This window comes from Ostrea edulis, chromosome 9 (genome assembly GCF_947568905.1).
Source record: "Ostrea edulis chromosome 9, xbOstEdul1.1, whole genome shotgun sequence".
In the NCBI taxonomy this organism is placed as follows: Eukaryota; Metazoa; Mollusca; class Bivalvia; order Ostreida; family Ostreidae; genus Ostrea; species Ostrea edulis.
The window spans coordinates 31,335,999-31,359,605 of record NC_079172.1 but is presented as its reverse complement, the minus strand read 5'-3'; the positions used below and the strand labels follow the sequence as shown (position 1 = coordinate 31,359,605).

The window sequence follows — 23,607 nt, the reverse complement described above, 5'->3', positions numbered from 1 at the left end:
CTATTTAGGTATATTTTTGTTAGGGAGCTCACTAGGTGTCGAGTTGGATTCTTGATTCCAGCAACCATGTCAAACCTATTACGTTGTTACAATTAGATAATTGACTGTTCCTCTGTCAAGCACCTGGTGCCAGACCTGAAAGCCATAGGCCATTTAGAACTGACCTCAGATGCAGAGGACGTGTGTAACGGTAGGCCTTAACATAAAGAACCCTTGCTGCTAAGGTGGTAAGCGCCATATGTAGTTAAAAATGTGTGGTACTTCACCTGCAGCTGGTGCCATCTCTGGGGAAGTGAAAAATTGGGATGTACATTACATATTAGGATTTTCCCACTCCCCACTCCTCAATATCAGAGATATTCGTACCTTTATTTAGTTGTTGTCTTTTAGGAAATGATACATATACTTCCTAGGTACTTGAAATATTTTTGGATCTTGGGTAAATGTTAATTACTTCCCAGTTTCTCGTTTTAAAGGGGCACTATCTTTAATCATGTGTATATATTTCTTTACACTAAAAGTGGCTATCTAACATAGTTTTATTAGGTTTCTTTTGTTTTTGTACAAATAAAATGTTTTTATTATGTACGGTATATGTAATTACATGTACCGGTATATGTAATTACATGTACCACAATATGGAAGAGTAAGGTTAAAAATCATGTGATCCCCTAAATGGCTCCCAACATCTTGGTAATTTTTAGCTCAGTCATAATTGGGCTGAGAGCTGATCACTTTTTTATCCAGCATCCACCTGTGCGTACGTTTAACTTTTATCATTTTTGACTTCTTCTCAAGAGCCACAGAACTGTTTTCAGCCAAATTTGCCACAAAGCATCCGACAGCATGGGAAAAGAGGAGTCAAGTTTGTTCAAATGATTTGCCACGCCCTTTTTGAAGTGGAGGTAATTAAGAATTAGTAAAAATGTTGTGGCATGTTTTAAAAATCTTCTCAAGAACCACTTAAGAAACACTGGGCCAATTTTCAAACAAACTTGGTAGAAATGATCCTTAGGTAAAGGGGATTCAAGTTTGTTCAAATGAAGAGCCAAGCTCTTTCCAAAGGGGAAATAATCAAGAAAATGCAAAAACAGGGTGGGTTCAGTTAAAAATCTTCTCAATAACCACTGGGCCAGAAAAGTTGAATCTACACTATCGGGAAGCTTTCATGTAAGTTTCAAGTTTGTTTCAATCATGGTCTATGGGGTAGGGTGAGGCCATAATATTGGATCAAAGGTTTACATGAGAAGATATAGGAAATATCTTTTGAAAATATTACTGCAGGGCCATGAATACTCATATTAATATGCGAACATTCCCAGGTTGTGTAGATTGAAGTTCGTTCAAATCATGACCCCCGTGGGTAGGATGGGAATTTAATGCAACAATAGGGGATCAAAGTTTTATATGGAGATATATAGGGAAACCTCAGACTCTTCAAAAATCTTCTTTTTAAGAACAGCAAGGTCAGGATTAGTCATATTTATATGATTGCATCTTAAGGTAATGCAAATTTAAGTTTATTCATTTCAGGGGCCCCAGAGGTACATGTAGGTGGGGCCATAGTCTGGTATGGGAATATAAAGGAAATTAAAACAATAAAACAAATTCTTTTGAAGATTAGTAGGACCACACTAAATCAAAATCCAAATATTCTGAAGTTGTTTTGAATCAATTATTTTTTTCTGCCCTTGTGAGGAGGGGGGGGGGGGGGGCATATTGTTTTCTTGAACCTTGCTCATAACTTTTGAATGATGAGTGATAGGTTTCTCATGTGTGTGTTCCTTGTGACAATTTAAGACCTTTCTTTTAGTCGGAAAGTTTATGACCTTGTGACCTTGACCTTTAGAATTTGACCTACTTTTAAACTGGTCCCCTGTCTGGTATCTCATCGGGAGATTGTAGAATGTCATGCAGGCTAAACTGGTTCCATGTCTGATATCTCAGCAGGAGATAGCAGATTTTACTCTGTAAGATGTCAGACTAAACTGGTTCCATGTCTTATATCTCATCGGGGGATAGCAAATTAACTCTGTACCGATTTTAGGCTAAACTGGTTTCATATCTGATGTCTCAGCAGGTGATAGCAGATTTAGCTCTGTAAGACGTCAGGCTAAACTGGTCCCCTGTCTGATAATCTCATCGGGAGATAGCAGACTGGTACACTGGTTTTCAAAGTCAGCTCAGGATTATCTAAAGACAGGAAGATTAATTAGAAATCCATCAGGTGACTGCAGCTATGCTTGTCGATTTAAAAATGAAAGTTACATCCAATTTTCTGAGTTTGAGTGCTCATTGCACCATCAACATGTAACTTTTCATTGTGTGATGTGTACAGTCCTGTATGTAATGTAGTCACGTCATAGTGCATACACATGGATTATAAGTATGTTCATGATGGAATGTTGCAATGCAGATGTCACCTGGGCCTGCTTAAAAGTTCCATTAAACAGCCATTCAGTCAATATTGAAAACCCCAAACAGGGTAAACTGTACCATACATATATATTTAATGTTCCTTGTGCTAGTTTTTGTATACGCATAATGCCATTACAGAATGGCAGTGCAGATCAACATCAGTGTATAGTGGGATCAATGTATTGTTTCATTGATACATTGGGTACAGTTGATGAATGTGAAATGTAAATGAAATAATTTTCATTAAAGATAAAGTGTATAGCCATATTTGATGACAATTTTTTTTTTAAATTATGAAAATGAAAACTAAATTCATGTTTTTGTAAGTAAAATGAATATGATTGACTGTATTTAATGTAAATTATTCCCATGATTTATCAATTAAGTCCAAAACAGTGGAGAAAATTTATATATGCATATATGCTTACATGCTCAAGACGTACAAGTCAGCATGTTAACTAGCCAGAGTACACAATGAGGAGGAAATATTCCTCGAGTGTATCCTAAGTATGGTGTTCGTAGTAATATCCTGATAACCTAGTTTTTTTTTTGTGGGACAGGGTTGAAATAAATTCGGAAATCCACAGTAGCTCATGATGATAGTTAAATCTGTATTGAAATGTAACCTGCAGTAGGGCTGGGGGGGGGGGGGGGGGGGTGGGGGTGGGGGGGGGGTCATTAGAAAATTAACCAGTTGAGCTGATGGGTCAGAAAAGAGACCAGTAGGGCTGGGGGGGGGGGGGGGGGGGGTCAGAAAAGTAACCAGTAGGGCTCTGGGGGAGGAGGGGGGTCATCAGAAAAGTAACCAATAGAGCTCGGGGGGTCAGAAAAGTAACCAGCAATGGGGTCTGGGGGTTAGAAAATAACCAGTAGGGCTGGAGGGGGGGGGGGGGGGGTGAACAAGGAAACCTAGCTTAAATTGTGGGCAACATGTACTGATCATCATGTGTGTTGTGGCTCAACAGAAGGCAATGATGGTGAAGGTATTAAATTCTGAGGATGTATTATATATTGTCAATTTTGCATTCTTTATAGGATTTCTGAGATTAATCACTTCTTCACTCTGTTGTATAAAACAATAGGTTGCCACCCTTCAGCTGCTGACTCTTGAAAATGTCCATTATACGGACAATTACTCAAGTCATTGGCCGAACTCTGGATCAAATTACCTATATATATATGCATTTACTTGGTGTATTATGTGTTGATAAAGCAGATGTGTTGATAAAACAGTTAATCAAACATGGTGGTGGGTACTTCAACCATAGATTTTTATATGATTATTGTTTTTCTCAGATCCTTCACACATCATATTGACACATGTTGAAATATGTCTGAATTATCACCAAACCTGCATTAGATAATACAAAAACAATGGTATTAACCCCTGTGTCAGATACTTGGTGTTGTTGACATGTTTGTGAACATGTTCAGCAGTGTGTCCGGCACAGTATGCTTAATGTCAGGTTCTGAAGTGCATGTGACCCTTTGTTTTAAAATTCTGTAGCAAGGAAGTGATTCACTATTTTCTACTTTCTTCTGATGTTATAAATCCTTGTGCTGGAATGTTTACTTGAAAAACTGGTAACCATTTTAGCCAACAGAATTTCTTAAAATCTGGGGGAAATTGTCCATAACATTCTAAAAATCCTCCTTATTCTGAATGATTGATAGTAAATTGTTTAACGTTCCACTTGAGAATTTTTCACTCATATGGAGGTGTCACCATTGCTGGTGAAGGGCTGCAAAATTTGGGCTTATGCTCGGCGCTTATGGCCATTGAGCAGGCGGGATCTTTATCGTGCCACACCTGCTGTGACACAGGACCTTTGTTTTTGCGGTCTCATCCAAAGGACCACCCCATTTAGTCGCCTTTTACGACAAGCAAGGGGTACAGAGAACCTATTCTAACTCGGGTCCCCACAGGATTAGAGCTAGGAGGGATCTTTATCGTGCCACACCTGCTGTGACATGGGGTCTCGGTTTTTGCGGTCTCATCCGAAGGACCACCCCATTTATAGTCACCTCTTGCAACAAGCAATGGGTAATGAGGATCTACTCTAACCTGGCTCCCCACGGACTCAATATAAGTGAATTCACTATAACAGATTGTTCAATATAAGTGAATTCACTGTAACAGATTGTTCAGTCTAAGTGAGTTCACTATAACAGATTGTTCAATATAAGTGAGTTCACTATAACAGATTGTTCAATATAAGTGAGTTCACTATAACAGATTGTTCAATATTTAAGTGAGTTCACTATAACAGATTGTTCAATATAAGTGAATTCACTATAACAGATTGTTCAATATAAGTGAGTTCACTATAACAGATTGTTTAATATAAGTGAGTTCACTATAACAGATTGTTCAATATAAGTGAGTTCACTATAACAGATTGTTCAATATAAGTGAATTCACTATAACAGATTGTTCAATATAAGTGAGTTCACTATAACAGATTGTTCAATATTTAAGTGAGTTCACTATAACGGATTGTTTAATATAAGTGAGTTCACTATAACAGATTGTTCAATATAAGTGAGTTCACTATAACAGATTGTTCAATATAAGTGAGTTCACTATAACAGATTGTTCAATATAAGTGAGTTCACTATAACGGATTGTTCAATATAAGTGAGTTCACTATAACAGATTGTTCAATATAAGTGAGTTCACTATAACGGATTGTTCAATATAAGTGAGTTCACTATAACGGATTGTTCAATATAAGTGAGTTCACTATAACAGATTGTTCAATATAAGTGAGTTCACTATAACAGATTGTTCAATATAAGTGAGTTCACTATAACAGATTGTTCAATATAAGTGAGTTCACTATTACAGATTGTTCAATGGAAGGGAGTTCACTATAACAGATAAAATGTTCAATAGAATTGGCTTCAATATAAGTGACAGACATATTTATGGATTGATTCACAGATTAAGAATGAAAACTGTAGTTTTTAGAATTCTTGATCTCATCACTTCTAGAAAGACGGGACTTGCTGGTGCACATACCAAGAATTATTGTCGTGTAATGCAGCTATTGCTGAATTTGAGTTTAATGTGAATCTTTTTAGAAGTGCACAGAAATTTATTTATGAAAATTTAAATACTACTTTGATAAAAAGTTAATTTGTCTGGTTCTACCTTGTCAATGGTGTATAATATATCTATACAAAGATGTGATAGAAATCAGAAATTACAAATCCAACAAGACTTTATTGTCATTTCACACTGTGGACAAAAATACAACTGCCAGCTGTCATTCGTGAACCTGGAGACGTACTCAATTCATGTGACAAAACATTACTGGAATATGTGTAAAAGTTTTGTAATTTGCTCTCTATACCTACCTCCACCCACCCCTGGGGAGGGGTCTCTCTCTTTTTTTTTAACATGACATGCAAAAATACTGGTCTGATCAGGCTTTGAGTGCTGATCTACATTTTACTAGCCTGACCGAATTTTTACTTGAGTGTTTGGACATCAGGCAAGTCCTTAAGATCCGGCCATTTTAATTCATGCATGTATTAATTCATAGATGATGGTCGAGTTTGTATTCATATCTACAAGTCCGACTGTAACCCTCCAACAGTTTGACAGATAGTATGGCATGTTCTCTCTAAAATTGAAGAAATAAAGCTTGTTTTTGATAAGAATAATAGAACCTCCTACGGATTTTGTAAATAAAGACATTGATGTTAAAATTATGACAGTATGCAGTCCATTGAATGTTTTAATGATAATAAAATTGATATAGTGCCTTATGTAAAACAAATTACTCTAAGGCACTTTACAAGTGTAAGAAGAGGAATAAAGCAATAAAACACCATTAAATGAAATTAAATGGCATAAAGTCTTATTCATGTGAGGCTAATAGTACTGTGAAGACAGACACGCCCTCAACTTCGAATGTAGGCCCGGGAAGTAACTGTAAAAATCACTATTGCAAAGTTCATTATAAGGTATGAAGGACATACCAGTGATATCAGGTTATTCAGTATAGAAGCCTCACCAGATTTCCAGATGTGGTGGGGCCAGTCACATATACCAATTATTTGTTGACAATAAGATATAGAATTTATAATTTCAAGTTTATTGGTCAGTTTTGAAGTCATATTGCCAGAGCAATCATCAGTGTTTGTGGGTAAAATCTACATTGGCGTATATGTGAGAGGTATTCTGTCTAAGTCTGATGTTATATAGGTATTAAGTATATTTGTCAGCAGTGGTATGTAAAATGGTTCTTCCCAGTCACATTCTATGGATTCTTGTATGTTCAGAATTCCCCCCAGACTTATTTATTTGTTTGTCATGTTTTGTTAAGATTCGGGGTCTATTTACAGCTTTGTAACAGCACATGCAGAGACTAATTAATCACAAAAATGTCCTCTTATTATGTGGTCTGTTGATCGTACATTACCATGATTCTAGCTTTATCTGGAACAACTTTTTATCAACTTTATTAGTATAGAAATGTCTGCCACTGTGAATTTGACACTATGCATTACACGCCTAGCTTTGCCACCCCAAATGCTAAAAGCTCAAGGACCTAGTTAGGTCTGGGAACAAGGTTATGGGTTCCGTTTTATTTGTGAGTAATTAATATTTGCATTAATTCACAAGAAGGCTCGCTTGGAAAATCCAAGTTCTAGCTTTTTATTGATCACATTTTATGTTCTCACAAATTGACACGAAACTGATTTTGCCGAAATAAAGAACTTGTATAATGTAATACATTTACAGTAGGCACAAAGTTATGTCTCAGCTACATAATGATACGTACATCAAATCTTTTATGATTTGAGGAAATCGTCTTGTTATTGGACAGTGTAGCACTGCAGTATAATCCCTTGGACCCTGCATATCCAAATCTATCTGTTTTTACATGTTCATCTTTCGATGGGTATTGGCGCTGTTCATCTGTCTGTTATCTTTATTGTGTTCAGATTTTATCCTTCAAACTTTAAGCCCTAGCCCAGGACTATTAAACCTGGTCAGCTGTGGGAATTTGGGGTGAGTGGAGGGGGGTTGTCGTGACTTAAAAAAAGGGAGGTCACATTGGCCTCATTTAGGAATTTTAATGATATCTTGAGCACCGCGAGGCCTTCGAATAAGGACCATCAACCTTGGCCAAGCCAATTTATGCAAGGGGGGGGGGGGGGGCAAAAGTAGGTCACTGTGGCCTCACTTTGGAATTTTATAGCTTTATATACAATCAAATTGTGTCTGGATTCTCTTGTAGATCTATGGATTTTCTTCTTCAGTTTCTATAGCGGTTTTGTGTTGAAACAGGCTGATATTTTTTATGATAACTGTGTGTCAACTTTGTGATTATTTATACCAGCTGTTTGAAAATAAGATATGTATTGAATCTTTGTCACGCTGTTGTATAGGGGGTGGATAGGCTGGAATCTGAATTTCAAGCCTCTGCTTGTGTTCGAGGTAAACAAATTTACATGCCTATATCTACTTACCGTAGTATTTAGCTGGATTTTTGTGTGTGTTTGTACTATAGATAATTGATGAGAAAGACTTGTTTTACAAATTATGAAATAGGAATTTTTCCAGAAGTTTTTTTGTTTAAAGTAGGATATACCTAAAGTTGTGCAGTTCTAACAAGAATAGCAGTTTAATTCTGAAGTGCAACCTGAATGTGGTTGCTTCGAAGGTTTAGCAACCTTTAGCACTGTGTTTAACGTTTACAGTGGCTTAAAATTGTATGACGAAGCCATGTGAAAGCCACATTGCCTGCAGAATAGCTAGTTGGCACACTTACAGATGTCCTAGGATTTTGATTTACTTTAAACAATATTTTATTCAATACTGAATGGGTTCGGACACCATAATAAACTTATGTTAGCCCTCTCCCTAAGGATTTTACAAGTTTCCTGGTAGAGTTGGTGCTCTATCGAAAACTAGGTGATTTTGTAACCGATGGTCGTTGTGATTTTTAACCTGTGTTTTCGCTAAGGAGTTTGCCAATTTTTCATAAAGTTTGACATTGTAGCCAGAATGAGCGGATACCACATGTGACTGTGGCAACACGGTGACAAATCCCATATTGACTGGACTTGTAACTAGTGTTCACCATGATAGATCTACAGATAAAATTACAATGCCAGAGCTTTCAATATTAAAAAGGAAAAATTCTGCTTGTAATGATAGATATTAATGATATAATAATTCATGTAATTCAACCAAAGGCATGGACTTTCTCCTAGGAATATGAATATTGTTTTGTTTGTGTGAACATTCCGTCAATAGCCCAGGTCATTCTACACACTGTTTGTTTTGGTGGTCTCAGCTGACCGAATTTCTACCTTGGTTTGAAGTCAATGTGGCTTCATTCTATTTTTATCTTTTTAGTCCATTGTATGTATTATATATTAGACAGAGATTAAGAATTGTTCAATTTAGGGATTAAAAAACAGGGGTGTTATACCTCATTGTGTAATTGACTCTATGATTGTTTACATCTACCTGTCATGACCAGAGGTTTCATTTCATGACAGGTGGAAATGGAAGTTTGTGTGACCATGTTGAACCCTGCAGTCATCAGAAAATTGTTTTATATTGGATAATATTGTTGAAGTCAGGAGTCCAGAATCTTGTGGAACATTACCTATTTTAATGAATATGCGTGTAATCTTCTATGGGAAGGTGACTTGTGATATTTGCCTGTTGTTTTTTCTTTTCTTTCATAGATAGCACTTAACTTACTTAAAAAGGAGCAATTTATGCAAATGAAGCAATGAGGGGAAAATATTAGATAGATGTCATATTGCTATGTGTGTCACCTCTTCAGAAGCTTGTGTGTGTCCAATGTTGTGAGCACATTGACCTAAGCTACTACTAGCTGAGATTAACTTTTATCTGAGGGCTTTGTTCTGTGTGGATTATATATACCATTTGTGATTGATGAATGATTTGGTAAAGTACCCAGAAATACAGCCACATGGGTGAATACTGATGCATAATCAGGAGTTAATGTCAAATAAGTGAGATTGCAGGGACAGGTGGCACAGAGTTAGCAGCTCCTTCTCACCTTGTAACAACAACCTCCTGCTGGTGTATATACACTGATAATTACTAATTGACCTGCAAGACATTTGCCACCTGCATTAAAAACAAGTACTCTGTCACCACTATGAGTGAAAAGGTGAATAATGGTGAGGAGAATAATTGTTGTAATGAGTGTGTTGACAAGGACTCTGTGTCAGAAAAGAGTACCAAACTGAGTGATAGTCCACTAGTTCTGGTACCTCACTCTAGTATATATGTACAATCATTGCCTCAGGGGAGTGTCACTATTTCACAGTCAGTCACTGGATACAGCAGGGGTGGTTGGATTAGTGGGGTAAGCTCCCCGTCACAAAGTCTACAGAGTTACTTCAGGTTCCCTAGCAAGAGAGGACACTTTGCTTCTGTCTATAACAGTGAAATTGACCTCAGTGAATCCCAGGCTTGGACCATGCATAACAGTTACTCCAGTTTTGGCAACCCTCCCCAGCAATCGCAGTCCAATATGCCGGAGAGGTCTAATTCTTATCCACCGGATATATCCGCTGGTGTTTCCAACCCAGATGGCAGTTCAGTGAATCCGATGTATGCTTCCTATCCGTACAACAACATGGGATTGTACTCTATGTGTAACACGCCCCCCAACTCCCCGTCCATGCCCTCTAACATGGGTTATATGAATCGTTACTATCCCCCTTATTGTGTTGTGTCCTCCTGCGGTTATCCTCTTCCCATTTCTGCTGGGTACAACCCTACAGGTCAGAACTTCTACCCTCCATATTGGATGTGTTACAGTTGCAGGAAGCCCCCTGAGTAAGTAAAATTAATGATACACTTCTTAGCATTGCTTGAATCAATACATTTGGATAGCAACCTTGACCCACAACAATTTGTACTTTTGTGCTAATTGTTGAAATGATTGATAATTTATGTGCTTTTATGTCTTGCCCCACTAAAGTTTAAACCTTTTATGAAGGGCTGGATTTTGTCATAGGTGTTCTTAACCGTTAAATGTTTGTACTGGAGCCAAAGGAATTGCTTCTCATTGATTAACTATTATACCCAGCTGTTGAATTTACAGAGGTATAAGTTTTGTAAGTATTCACATTTGAAATCAAGACTCCAAAGTCAAGACTTGGTGTAACACAACTTTTGTGATCAGACAGAATGTTGTTTACATATATTGTCCTAAGTCTTGACAGCTTAAAATAATTAAATGAATTTTTGTGATGCTTTTCCCTATTTGAAAATAAGTACACTCCTTAGTTTGAATGAAGGAGAAGTAAGAATGACAAGTGTAAACCAGAATTTTCCAGATTTATGTTGTAGTAAAAAGGAAAAAGGGTCACACATAGATAAACAAGAGTAATATTAAGTAATGTTGACCTACTTCTGCTGACGAAACATCAGTGGTTACTCTATATGTTAATTCACACAAAAGGGGTGTGGCTCAGTAGTACAGAGAGTTAAACTGAAGTTGTCAAAGGCTGCCAGTCGGAAAGATTACTGTTTCATCATTGACTATTTTAAAGGACTTTATATGTGGGTATAAGCTTATCAAAGGGAGGGAAGGATTTAATAGTTAACATTGGTACCAGTTTGCTATAAATGGAGGGGTTTGATAGTAATGATTTAAGTACCAGCTTATCAAAGGGAGGGGGATTTGATAGTTAATATAGGTACCAGATTTTTGAAGGGAGGGGGTTTGATAGTTATATGAGCCAGTTTGTTAAATGGAAGGGATTGATATATGGGTACCAGTTTGTTAAAGGGAGGGTGATTTGATAAGTAATATTATGATAGTAATAGTTTGGGTACCAGCTTATCTAACTTAACTGACATGTTTTTTGAAGATTTTATCTGTAGATTTAAAAAATATTAACAAATAACAGTTTCAATTTTCATAAATATTTTTTTCCTAAAAGATTAGAACATTTATATCTGAATCTTTTAGGCATGTTTTATTAGATATTCATATCATGAATAAAATCAAAGCGAAAATTTGGACTTGAGAATCTCTTATTTGCAAACAAAACACCTTTTTTTATCATTCCGTGAAAAATTCATATAAAATTATTGGGAGCATGTATCACTCTTTTGATGGTGAAATCATACTTCATGAGGTGTTTTATCGAGACATTAAATTAAATTTTAGTGTAATGAGCTACCTTAAGTAGACACATAACAGTACTATGATCATGAAGAAGAATGGTCACGTTTGAAAAGGATTGTAAAGAGAGAAGAGAGTTTTAAGGTAGAGATTTTCATGACTTAAAATATTGACTGAGAACAAACTTATACAGTACATGAGGTTCTGTTGTGTTTAAATGGAGAGGTGACCTACATTCCGGGCTGGGTGTCTGCTCGCCAAAGGTTGTAGAGATCATTCAATATGGGCCAGCGGCCCATGATTTTTAGACGTTCCGTTATCAATCTGTCCCTTAGTCGATTCGTCCTATCACCGATCCGTCTCTAGACTATCCGTCCCCTAGTTAATACGACTCCTAGTCGATCCGGCCCAGAAAAAAATAACTACCATATTTTTTAACTATTTCTAAGTGTTATTTCAGTCATCTATGTATTTCATCATGGTACGTGCTGCTGACATCTTCTGTCATCAGGTAGTCATCCTTTAATATGTTCTCTGGTCAAAAAAATATTCCTAAGCTCGATCTTAGCAATTCTTTGAACTTCTGGAGTTTTTTTTCTTCTAAATTCCAGAAGTTCAAAGAATTGCTCAGAGCTACATCACTAAGGTGGACACACTTTTACATTGATTGCTGTACCAACTTAAATTTATAATGATGTTTTTGCAATAATTAATGAGCACACTTTTTCATAACCAATTGTACTGATTACTGCACTTCAAACAAATTATAAAGCCTAAGGGTTGTATAAATAATTTTATTTACATACCTAACTCTGACAGTTTCTTTTTCTTCTTTAATGTATGGTAGAGTATACTTGCATATAATTATATGACCTAGTATTTATTCTTGAAAAAGTTAATGACCTACATTGCTGTAAATTCAGTCTGTTGATTTCAGCAAATAGTCAGTGAAAATTAGCACTTGTATTATCAGTGAATGAAATATCCTTTCCGACAGTTGTCTGGTTGATCTGAGTTTCAGTGTAGACCTAAACAATTCCATGAACTTCTACAATACCATAACTAGGGCATAACGAGAAGGAAAGAAAACCAAATGACAAGAGTAAACATAAATTGAGACACAGTGACACACACTAGTTTGGGAGAAAATTACATTGAACAAATTTATCTACATGTTTGATAGTTGTTTCGATCATGATACCAACTTTTACATGTTTACAGAGAAATTTATGATACATAATGTGTTGTAATAGGATCAAGTCTTGATTGAAGGTTATTGATTGAAACGGTAGCGATTATTCAACACAGACTTAAAGAGGAAACCTATCGATATTACACAAGCAGATCGGGGGGGGGGGGGGGGGGGGGGGGGGGGGGGGGGTGATATTTTATTGACAGATGTTGTCCTAAAATAAATACTATATGTAATACATAAACATATATACCTCACAATGTAGATGTCAATTTTTGCTGTAGAACATGAGTTTGTGGTTTATGGCTACAGTCCAACATTTTCATGACAATGCTGACAGATGTGACAGTATGAATCATAATGTTATCACTGGTCCTTGGAATTACATGTATCTAATTGTGTATCTTCACCCAGACAACTTGTATGCAGGCTCAACATTAGCAAAGAAAGATAACTCCTACCAAGTTTCAAGTTTTTATTTTTCTCATTCGCGGTTAATACAACATAGAGAATACCGGTATATTAGATAAGTATTCATAAATAATATTCACACATGCACAAGTAACTCGTATAAATATATATAATCTCGATAATGAATGTGTACAATAATAAACTATATACATTTGACCCGGATGGTTTATGCTCTCCGTAATTAATTGTATGTATTTACTACATGATTTTAAAAGTAATTTTTCATTTTTTGTTGCAAATAAATTATGGAATTTGATAACTTTAGGTCTATTTGATGATAGCAACTTCTTCAGAGGTTAATATACTTTAATGTCACATTTGAAGCTCAGTAGGGAAATGTTTCAGATACCAGTGTTCTAGTTTGTTTGCTAAGAAGACTTCATTAATTTTTTTTTTTTTTTTTTTTTTTTTTTTTTTTTTTTATTATACATCTTTTGAATTTCTCAGTATAATTGTTATGTATTGCAGGGGTGAATCTGAGGGGATTAAGGGAGATAACTCTGATTTTTTTCTTGAACAGGTTGAAGTCAGGTCAGTCCAAAACTTCATTTATTCTAGATGTTAAAAATCTACATTTTAAAAAGGATCTTAAAACCCTTGTTTTATAATTAGATTATAATGCCAATCTGGCATAATGCCATAATATTGCCACTAATGAAACAAATGGTCAAATTGGATAGGGTTTATACCCTCTATAATAAAGCCAATAGTAAAAGCTGTACTTTGAGAGCTGTGAGGAGTTGTGACAGGCTGGACAGAGTATACAGGTGGTCTGGTTAATTACAAATAGGGCTGCAACGGGTATCAGAAAACCATGGGTCATGTTGTTTGGGTCGGGTTCGGTTCCATTTTTCTGTATTTCGGTGCGGGTTTGGTTTTAAAAATAAAATCGATCATTATTAGAAATTCGTTTAAATGAAATGTCAAAATCCTCAAAGGTGGCTGTATTTTGATCAATTGTTAAATGATGGCATTGTGGACAAAACTGTAAATATGACAGTATATTTAAGATATGTCAGACGCATTGAAAATATGCTACAGGATCAACATCGTCAACGACAAAACATTGAAAGCATGGATGGAAACGAGTAGAAGTGACAATGCTGTTTCTAGTACCATGGATGTCGAGTCTAAACCTCAGTCCACATCCCCGAGTAATTATTGTGACAAAATACAATAAATGTTTTCAATTTTAACTGCATGTATATTAGTATATAGACCCGAACCGAAATACCCGAACCCGAAGTCCGAAAATTTTTGGAACCGTGACAGCCCTAATTACAAATAATTGCTGAATTAAACTCAAGATTATCTAAATGTTTATACAGAATGGAGCCCAATTAAATTTACAGAAATGAATTTCATTTGACTGCTCAGTGAATTGTCAGTATATGGTAAACTCCTTATATTGCCATCCCCCCTTTATTGCCCAAATTGGTCTTAAACAAAAGTTTATATCCAGGGGACACTGTATTTATATTCTGCTTTCATTTTTGTCAGAATTTAACTAATCCGATAAATTAGACATACATAATATTTATCAAGATCCAGATTTGCATCGTTTACAACTGCAGCATAAGATATAGAACTGCACATGAAATAGATCCTCCCCCATCTAGCCATGAAATATAGGATTACAGGAGTACCTATAAAATATTCACATTCAGGTTCCATTCCACACTCCAGGTCTAACCAGGTCTAGTAACACTCATTGTATGATGGGATTTTATCTAAGGGCAGATAACTAGTGTAGTCTTCTTTGTTTTGTAAACTATTGTGTGGTTAAAAATAATTTATTCTAGAATTTTGTTGTTTCAAGTGTTCAGTCCATGCAGTGGTGACCTACATCTCTATGTAAATCATGGGTCGATGCTCTCAATTTTTTGTACAGTTTTATCATCGGGATAGAAATTTTGCTGACAAACAGGTGTACGTTGATTAACAACAAATATAACTCAAAATAATAGCTTGCATTGTATGCTGATACAGATAAGTTAGCTGGAAAACAACAAAACTATAGGACTCCTTGTCTAAGATAACCATCATTTTGTGAAAATGGCACACTGTACTAGAGTTTAGAGTCCCCGGGCACTTAAATGAAGTAAAAGACCAAACATTGAAATGTGAAGTCCTTTATTTTAAAAGATTTGAATCAAAATATGAATTATGCACAGGAAAACTAAGTAATATAATATTTTATGTGTTGCTATTAAATGATCTTTGAAATGCATGAACACACTTTTTTTCACTTTTATTTATAAATGAGCACAAAGTAATCCTTTTCAAATTTTCCCAATTTGAACATTTTGTCAATTTTCCCAATTCTATGAACCCTAAACCTAGTGTGAAAATGGTAGGAAAACCTGTTAGACGTATGAACTGAGACTATACATGTAAACAATGGGATGAAACTTTTTTCATTAAATCTGCTAAATTTTGGTTTAGTTGTGACAACGTTTTTACAGGAACTGCATTGTCAAATGAATTTCCTGATTTTGAAGTTGTTCACTCGTTAGCATGTTACAGTGTGGAAGTTTCTGTGACATTCAAGAAGGATAACTCCTACTTCCTTGTTTTTAGAGTGGTCTTGTGTTTGTCTTGAATGTGGTTGTATTTTAAAACAGGAAGTATTCCCATTTTTAAATTCAACTTGTTAATAAGGAAGGACTTATAACATTAAAACACCAGCAGTTACTGTATATTTTTATCTAGATCTATATATACTAATTTTCCAAGAATTGCCTAGGAAATGCAGTTGTTTTAATATTCTTCTGAGGACTGATGACATCCATAGAGATTATATAATGAGGTGTGTATCTGAGAATTAATCTGTGTAACTTTCCATCAGGCAGATAAGGTTTTTATTCAGCAGACATCAGACGTTTTTTATGTATGTCAAGGCATGGACACCTTGCCTAAGTAATTAGGTCAGTTTATTTTGGGTGAAGTTAAATTTACTGGAGTAATTTGTGTGTTATCTATGAGAGATGTCCACCAATTCTGCCATAACATCAGATTTTTTTGTTCATAGGTAAATTCAGCCATAATACCTGTCTGAAATGTCTTGTGCTTAGATAATATATGCTTACGAATTAGATGCAATCCTGGCACATGTCGTGAGATTTTTACGTACATTTATTATTTCCACGCCCGCATTGTCGTTGATGTTTGCTTTTTTTTTTCTGGCTTCCAACCTTGCATAATTCCTGTGCAGGTGATTGTCAGGTCGCTGCCAGAATGGTGTGCACTTTGGTCACTTGAGGTGTACGTAGTACTCTAGCTGCAGGAGAGTGCACCAAGTTATAGTCAAAGACGTGGGTGCAAAGGCATGTTGGGTAATTACGGCTTTGGGAGGAGTATCGTTATTCTCTGCTGTCAGAAATTTGTACCATAGTTACACCTATAATGTTCATGCATACTCGGTGCATATTCTTTAAGTGTGCATTTAGTGTTTTGCTAGGGTTTGCACTGCAACTTTTGAGTCATTTACTGGAATTTAGTTTATTTTTTTAATGCATGTTTTTCAGATTTTAGCATTAGGTATATAGAAAATATATCCATGATATTGTGCAAACTTTCTTAACTTGAATGTTAATTTTACCTTCTGTGTCAAAAGAAAGTGTCACATCATTTATTTGTCGTCTCTAAAATTTACACAGCCCCAGACAAAAATACATCATCCCTGTCTAATTTTACATACAAAAAAAAAAGGATGAAGAAGAATACATTTCTTATATAAAGTGTGTTACCGAGTTGTGAATAGAGTACTTTAAATACAGTTAATTTCAGTTTAACTAATGACAACAACAAAATTTGAAACCTCGAATTTCTGTATTACACGGTATATTACTTGATTACTTGATTGTAATTATTAGAACATCTATTTAAGTCTTAAAGGCATGTTTTATGCATCAAATCTGACCCAGCAAAATTTGGACTCTTAAATCTCTTATTTGCAAAGTAAACACCTTTTATTATCATTACAGATTAAACCACAAAAGATTCATATGAAATAATTGAGAACTTGTGTCACTCTTCCGATGATGAAATCATATTTCATGTAAGGTGCTTTAATGAGTCATTAAATAAAATTTTAGTGTATTAGGTGATAACAACTTTACTCATGATATCGCCATCATACTATTAAAGAGCCTGAAACACATATATACTCCTAAAATAGTATTGGCTGAAAATGAAAGCTGATGTCATTTAATTAAGAAATAAATTAGTGCGATGCTTCATGTCCAGGCATACTTGACCTGGAGTAAAGCATTGCAATTCATACACTCAAATATTTTCAAAAATTACTTTTTTTTTTTATTATTTACATTCTACTTTCATTTCAGTTGGAATTTCCAGCTATTAAGATAGTACAATGTTTATCAAGATTCATATGAATTTCCAGCTATTAAGATAGTACAATGTTTATCAAGATTCATATGAATTTCCAGCTATTAAGATAGTACAATGTTTATCAAGATTCATATGAATTTCCAGCTATTAAGATAGTACAATGTTTATCAAGATTCATATGAATTTCCAGCTATTAAGATAGTATAATGTTTATCAAGATTCATATGAATTTCCAGCTATTAAGATAGTACAATGTTTATCAAGATTCATATGAATTTCCAGCTATTAAGATAGTACAATGTTTATCAAGATTCATATGCACACTGTTCACAACTGCAGCACGATTCATAAGAAAACGACTATCATTACAATTTGTAAATCAAACACAAAAACATTGGAAATGTAGATATATGATATGATAAATAATATTGGGTAGAAGGGAGACAAGTGGACTGGGACTTTGTTTTTGTGTGGACATTTAATGTATGCCTTCTTTATTGATTACCATCACTGTCTGTCTGTTTGTCCATCATGCCTTCCATCTGCTACACTCTAGAACTTGTTTGTAATCTGTTAAAAATAGGACTGCATTGTGATCAATCTGCTTTACTCTATTATATCTGTCTGTCTGTCCGTCTGTCATACCATAGAACTTTGTAAAGTTCTGTTAGTAATAGGACTCAAATAGTTAACTTGTAAATTCATTGTATGAAGGTCATTATAGATCAGCATCCTGGTTATTGAAGTCGTCGTCACAGGCAACTCGTATTCACTGGACCACTGTTAAGTTTTTATGTTAGTCTTAACTAAGTCTAACTGACCAGTTTTGATTAATAAAATTAATAAAAGTGAAATAATTATAGGTTATAGACTTTGTATGGGAAAATATGACGACCGAGTTTTTTGGCGCGTAGACGGACCGAGCTTGCGAAGTCCGTTCGCGACAAAAAACGAGGTCGTCATATTTCCCATACAAAGTGTATAACCTTTTTATTATATACTTTCAATTTCATTTAGAAACTAACAATAATTTTATTTTTAACAATAACGTTATCGGTTTAACTGAGTAAAAGATGAAAAACACGAAAAATTTGAAAATTAACAGCATAGAAATTTGATTGTGACGTAATGTTTGCGGGCCGGAATGTTTCCGGGCATATATCGTGTGATATATGCCCGCAAACTTTTAAAGAAAAAAGAAGAGATGAAATTGAAAGTATATAATAATTTGTGATATGTGAGGATTGTGTTTGTGCATAGTTGACATTCAGTAATGCACATACTTTAAACTCCTATCTAAGGTAAATAGTGCTATCTGGGCTATGTCTGATAAAAGAATTACCTGGGTTTTTCGACATCGGAGGTCATGATTTTGGAGAACCTCCACGTTGTTTGATTAATCACAGTTACTGACGTCAACAATGTTTAAATCGATGGTGCAAAACAAGTCTGTCATTACCCCATCACTCCATTTCGTGTGTCAATTTTTTCTTTTTCTTTGTATTTAAAATGCAGAAGGAATTTTGATTTAACATACTCCTACATTGAATCGGCAATGAGTGAAATTATGTATCGTATGAAATTTATTTCCCTCTGTGTGGCAGGATTGATAACGCTATTTTTTTTTTATATCTGTCATGATGTGTAGATTTTGAACACTAGACTTTGTTTGATTTCTTTAATCGGTACGGCATATTTTTACTGTTGGTGTGGGAGGTGGAGGTAGACTGTGGGTTTTGCAGGTTCCTGCCTGAGAAAATGAATCATTGAAATGAAGGAGCCTCCCATTGCTAAAAATAGGGGATGGCTATTGGTGTAGTAGTACATGTAGAAGTTGTAATGATTAGAAATACCCTTAAATCTGATGATGAAAAACTACCTCAAATCTGATCAAAAATACCCCTAAATTTGATAAAAAATACCCCTTAATCTGATCAAAAATGCCCCTAAATTTTATCATATGCTGTCAGTTTACACACTTGTGAAAATCAAAAGTTAGTTGTAATATTGTTAACATAGCAAACGGACAATTAGTGAATGACTCGACTGATAATTACTGTAGATTCCTAAACATACACGAGGAATTTATTATCTCGTAATCTCAGAGAGGCATCACTCATGAAATGAAAATACTCGCTTTTATTTTTCTGTTGCTAAAATATATGCAAGAACTCGATTGATTAACAGACTACACGCAAATTCATTTTCACATGATTGGACATATACAAGTCATTTCGCCATAAGTACTCGTGTAAAATAAGAAATCTACAGAAATGTCAACAACTTAAACAGTATAGTTTTAAATAATTTGAACAATATACATGTAAATAACCTAAACAATATACATGTAAATAACCTAAACAATATACATGTAAATAACTAAGTTTTCTTTATTGCTGACAAAAAGGTATGACCCCCCCCCCCCCCCCCCCCCCATCGCAACCATTATGATGAAGAGAGTGGCCTGGATTCTGATCAGCTGGAGATGTAGTGTTAGAGTTGTAGTGATTATAGGACATACAGGTACTTCTGTTTTTGACCTGAGTAAAGTTTATGTCTAACCTTCTATAGACATAACCTGACCTTGGCTCATAGTGTCTGAATGTAAGTAAGCACTTCAGATCATATCAAGTGGATCTAGATTTACCCCTTTCATATACCTGAGGTGTTATACATGCTTCTGAATTGAGTCTGCATAAATAAGTGCTGAATCTGTCTTGCAGTTTTGTCAGTAATTTGGTAACTTAAGTTCATTTGGAGTTCTCCTGATTACTGGGTGTAATTATTAACAACATTGGAGCTATTGAATTTTATCCTATACAAAATGCACCCTTTCTCCACCATTTGCTACAGTAGGGGTAATAAACTGACCATCACAAAGACAGCTATGGGCAGTATTTTGACCATTGATCTCCAACAGCTGCCAGTTTGACTGGTGTGTGATGGTGCCAGTAGTACTGTATCAATGATTAATCATACCTCCGTCCTCAGTCTGTGGAATAAGAAATCTTCCACAGTACAGTCTATGGTCAATAGAAATCGCCAGGAAAGATGGTGGAAGTTCATTTAGCTAGCTATTACTACAGCAGTACTATCAACTGTCCTTTTGGATCTTTCTCTCTTTTCATTTTACGTTTCATGTTTTGACTGTACATTTTAATGTTGTCCCTATCTTTGTACTATAGAATTGGCACAAATTAAAACTTTGTACATAACAACATGTAATCAGCTCTTTTCCATATCATAAAGTAGGCTATGTCAATATTTTAGTTTTAAGGAAGAGATAAAAAAAAAAAATTTCGGTCAGATTACAAGATTATTTCTTGTTAAAACATTTACAAGTTGGCCAAATTTGTTTCCAAAACTGAAGTTAGCATAAAATGATACATGTATTTCATACAAATTAAAACCTTTTTATCTCCAAATATTTCTTATAAAACTTCCTCAATCCTATTAAGTTCATATATTCTAGCATAAAATTGATTCACAAAAAGTCATTTGAAGTAGTGAAGGGAGTCAGATTAAAATCAAGGTCACAACATTTTTTGCTATTGAATGACTGTACCTGCTCAGGGTGGGGAAAATAGGCAATAACCCTCATGTATCCATGTGCTTTCTCATGCAGAGAATTCCTCTGATGAAGAAATTGCTTTCGATTTTAATGACCAATATAGCAGGCTAGGACCACAAGAGGACAGTTCTTAGTTGTCAATAATATCTCCCGGACATTGACACTCGGGGCCCAAGTCCTAAAGAAAATGTTTGTTTTTATCAAACTTATACCTTAACCTTGTATATTTGGCAGTGTCTCTGTTCATTCTGTGTTTGCATAAAAAGGACGTTTACTTGCTATTTGTGTATATAAGCTCTTGTGAATAGAGTTGCTCTTCTGGTCAAAGGGTTATAAATATATTGGTGCACATCAGCTTTAAGTGGGAAAAAATTCAATGAGTTATTGAGGATTTGGGGGTCCTTGACCACCAAATATTACCTGGTTCATTAAACTTGCAAAATAAACCAGATGTATAGTGTTAGTAGCAGTGTTTACTGCATATCCCCAAAAGAAAAATGACAGTACAGGAAAAGTCAACTGGGGGTCTTGTTTTGTTTTGTCAAGTGACCTTGCCCTTCGCTTAATGTAGAGCAATAACCTCTGGATTTGTTGTAACATACACGGGAGAAGTGCCGCACTATTGCCAGAATGACTCAGCCAATCGAGATCTTCCGCAATTGTGCATCATGCTTTTGAAAACTGTAAACATTATTTGCCTCAGTGGAGCCCAGAATGAACAACAGAACATAAACATATTCTAAGACTTCTTCTTGAACATTTGGTTACAGAATGAGAATCAACGTGTTCTGAAACAATGTTTGGTGAATTGTCTATCGACTTTATAGAGGAGATGTCCCCTTTATTTTCCTGAATAAAAGTTTTATTGACTGAATGCATAGATCATCTAGCAAAATGGATAATGAAAAATTCTAATGACTCGAACGCAAAACAAATATTTGCCAAACCAATCGAGAAATCATGCACTTTTCAAAGGGTGGAGGGGGATTTGTCATGTATGGAGCACTTGGTAAAAATTCCTATATACACACCCAAATCGATTTTTGTATAAATCATTTTGATGTAAATTCTAGGGGCCTCTTCACCTTCCTTTGAAAACATGTTGACCTGTAAAATAGCTATGATTCCTAAAACTTTTCTGAGTTTATACATGGATTGGAAAATGCTTTGAATTCAATAACAGTTGTTTAGCTTGCTGTTGTCTTTGACGAGGCCTTTGGGGGGTATTGGTAATCACAGGGTGTTATCTCATTTGAGGTATGCTGTTATTAAGGTAGCTCATTACACTGATATTTTATTTAATGGCTCATTTGAGCACCTTATATGAAGCATGATTTCACCATTGAAAGAGTGGTACAAGCTCTCGTTTCTTTATATGAATTTTTGTGATTTTTTTCTGGAATGATAAAATGTCAAGTGATAAAATAGCTGTTTTGTTTGCAAATAAGGGATTTTAAGAGTCCTAATTTGGCTGTGATTTGATGCATGTGTGTTAATTATGCATATGCGGTGTAATGGCATTCAGTTGTACAATTTGTAATTTTTTATTGAACCAAATTTATAAATATTTTAACACATAATGAAGGAAAAAATTATTTATTAGAGAACAGTTATTGAAATTGCATGGAGTGATGGTCAGGGCGTATTAGACAAGTGAAATTCTCCCTTAAATTACTAGCGTCTTATTTATCCGATAAGATGATTAAGGTATCACGCTATCATTTGATATGTTATCTTCTAAATTTCCTGACGTAAATAAAATGATGATATTTGTTTATTTGTATTGTCTGAATATTTAAAAGATTAAAGAGTTTAAAAAATCTTGAGAATTTGCAACAATAATGTAAATGGGATATCATATTTTGCTAATGTTATTGTGAGTATGCATAATTATATTGAATTTATTTCAAGGCATGTTGCACTTACGTGGATCAATGAAAAACAAGTGCAATTACGAATATTGAAATCCCAGACAAATGTGTACACAATGCACTAGAGACGTATTTCTCTGGTTTTAGAGGAGTCATTTAATGAACTTGTAGCAATGTTGCAGATCTATCTATAATTTTTTTCATGTTCTTATGAAAGCATTTTAATCTTTTATTAAAATAGATTGAAGAAAATTCGGTAAGTGGCTTTACATATGAATTAATTTCCCCTCTGGATTCACCTGCACAATTAACAGCTCTAAGATTACTGAAATCCCCATAATCACAATTCCATTTTGTGGATTTTCCACCTTTGAGTTTTAACAGTAACAGTACACATTTTATATAAGTTTGATTCACCAAAGAAAGATGAAGAAGTCATAGTATTTGGTGTCAATGACTGAGAGGAGGTATGACCACATCTCAGTATTGCCTGTCTGTGAATGACGTGGTTTGTTTCCTCACATGCTGGAATGGGAGAATGTAGATGTTCATTTACCCTACGTGTGTTCATTGACATTAGGAATTAATTCA

General features: G+C 35.0%; 1 protein-coding gene across 2 annotated transcripts in view; it reads left to right on the top strand.

Annotated features, from left to right (window-relative positions):
- LOC125657850 (TSC22 domain family protein 1-like) overlaps positions 1-23,607 on the top strand; it is a 49,109-nt gene that overhangs the window by 13,773 nt on the left and 11,729 nt on the right. The window contains exon 2 of one of the 2 annotated variants that reach the window (XM_048888687.2): positions 23,258-23,272. The exons of the other annotated variant lie outside the window; for it this stretch is intronic. Within the exon in view, the coding sequence (XP_048744644.2) occupies positions 23,258-23,272 (15 nt within the window). The remainder of the gene's footprint in view (positions 1-23,257; positions 23,273-23,607) is intronic. 2 annotated transcript variants of the gene reach the window in all.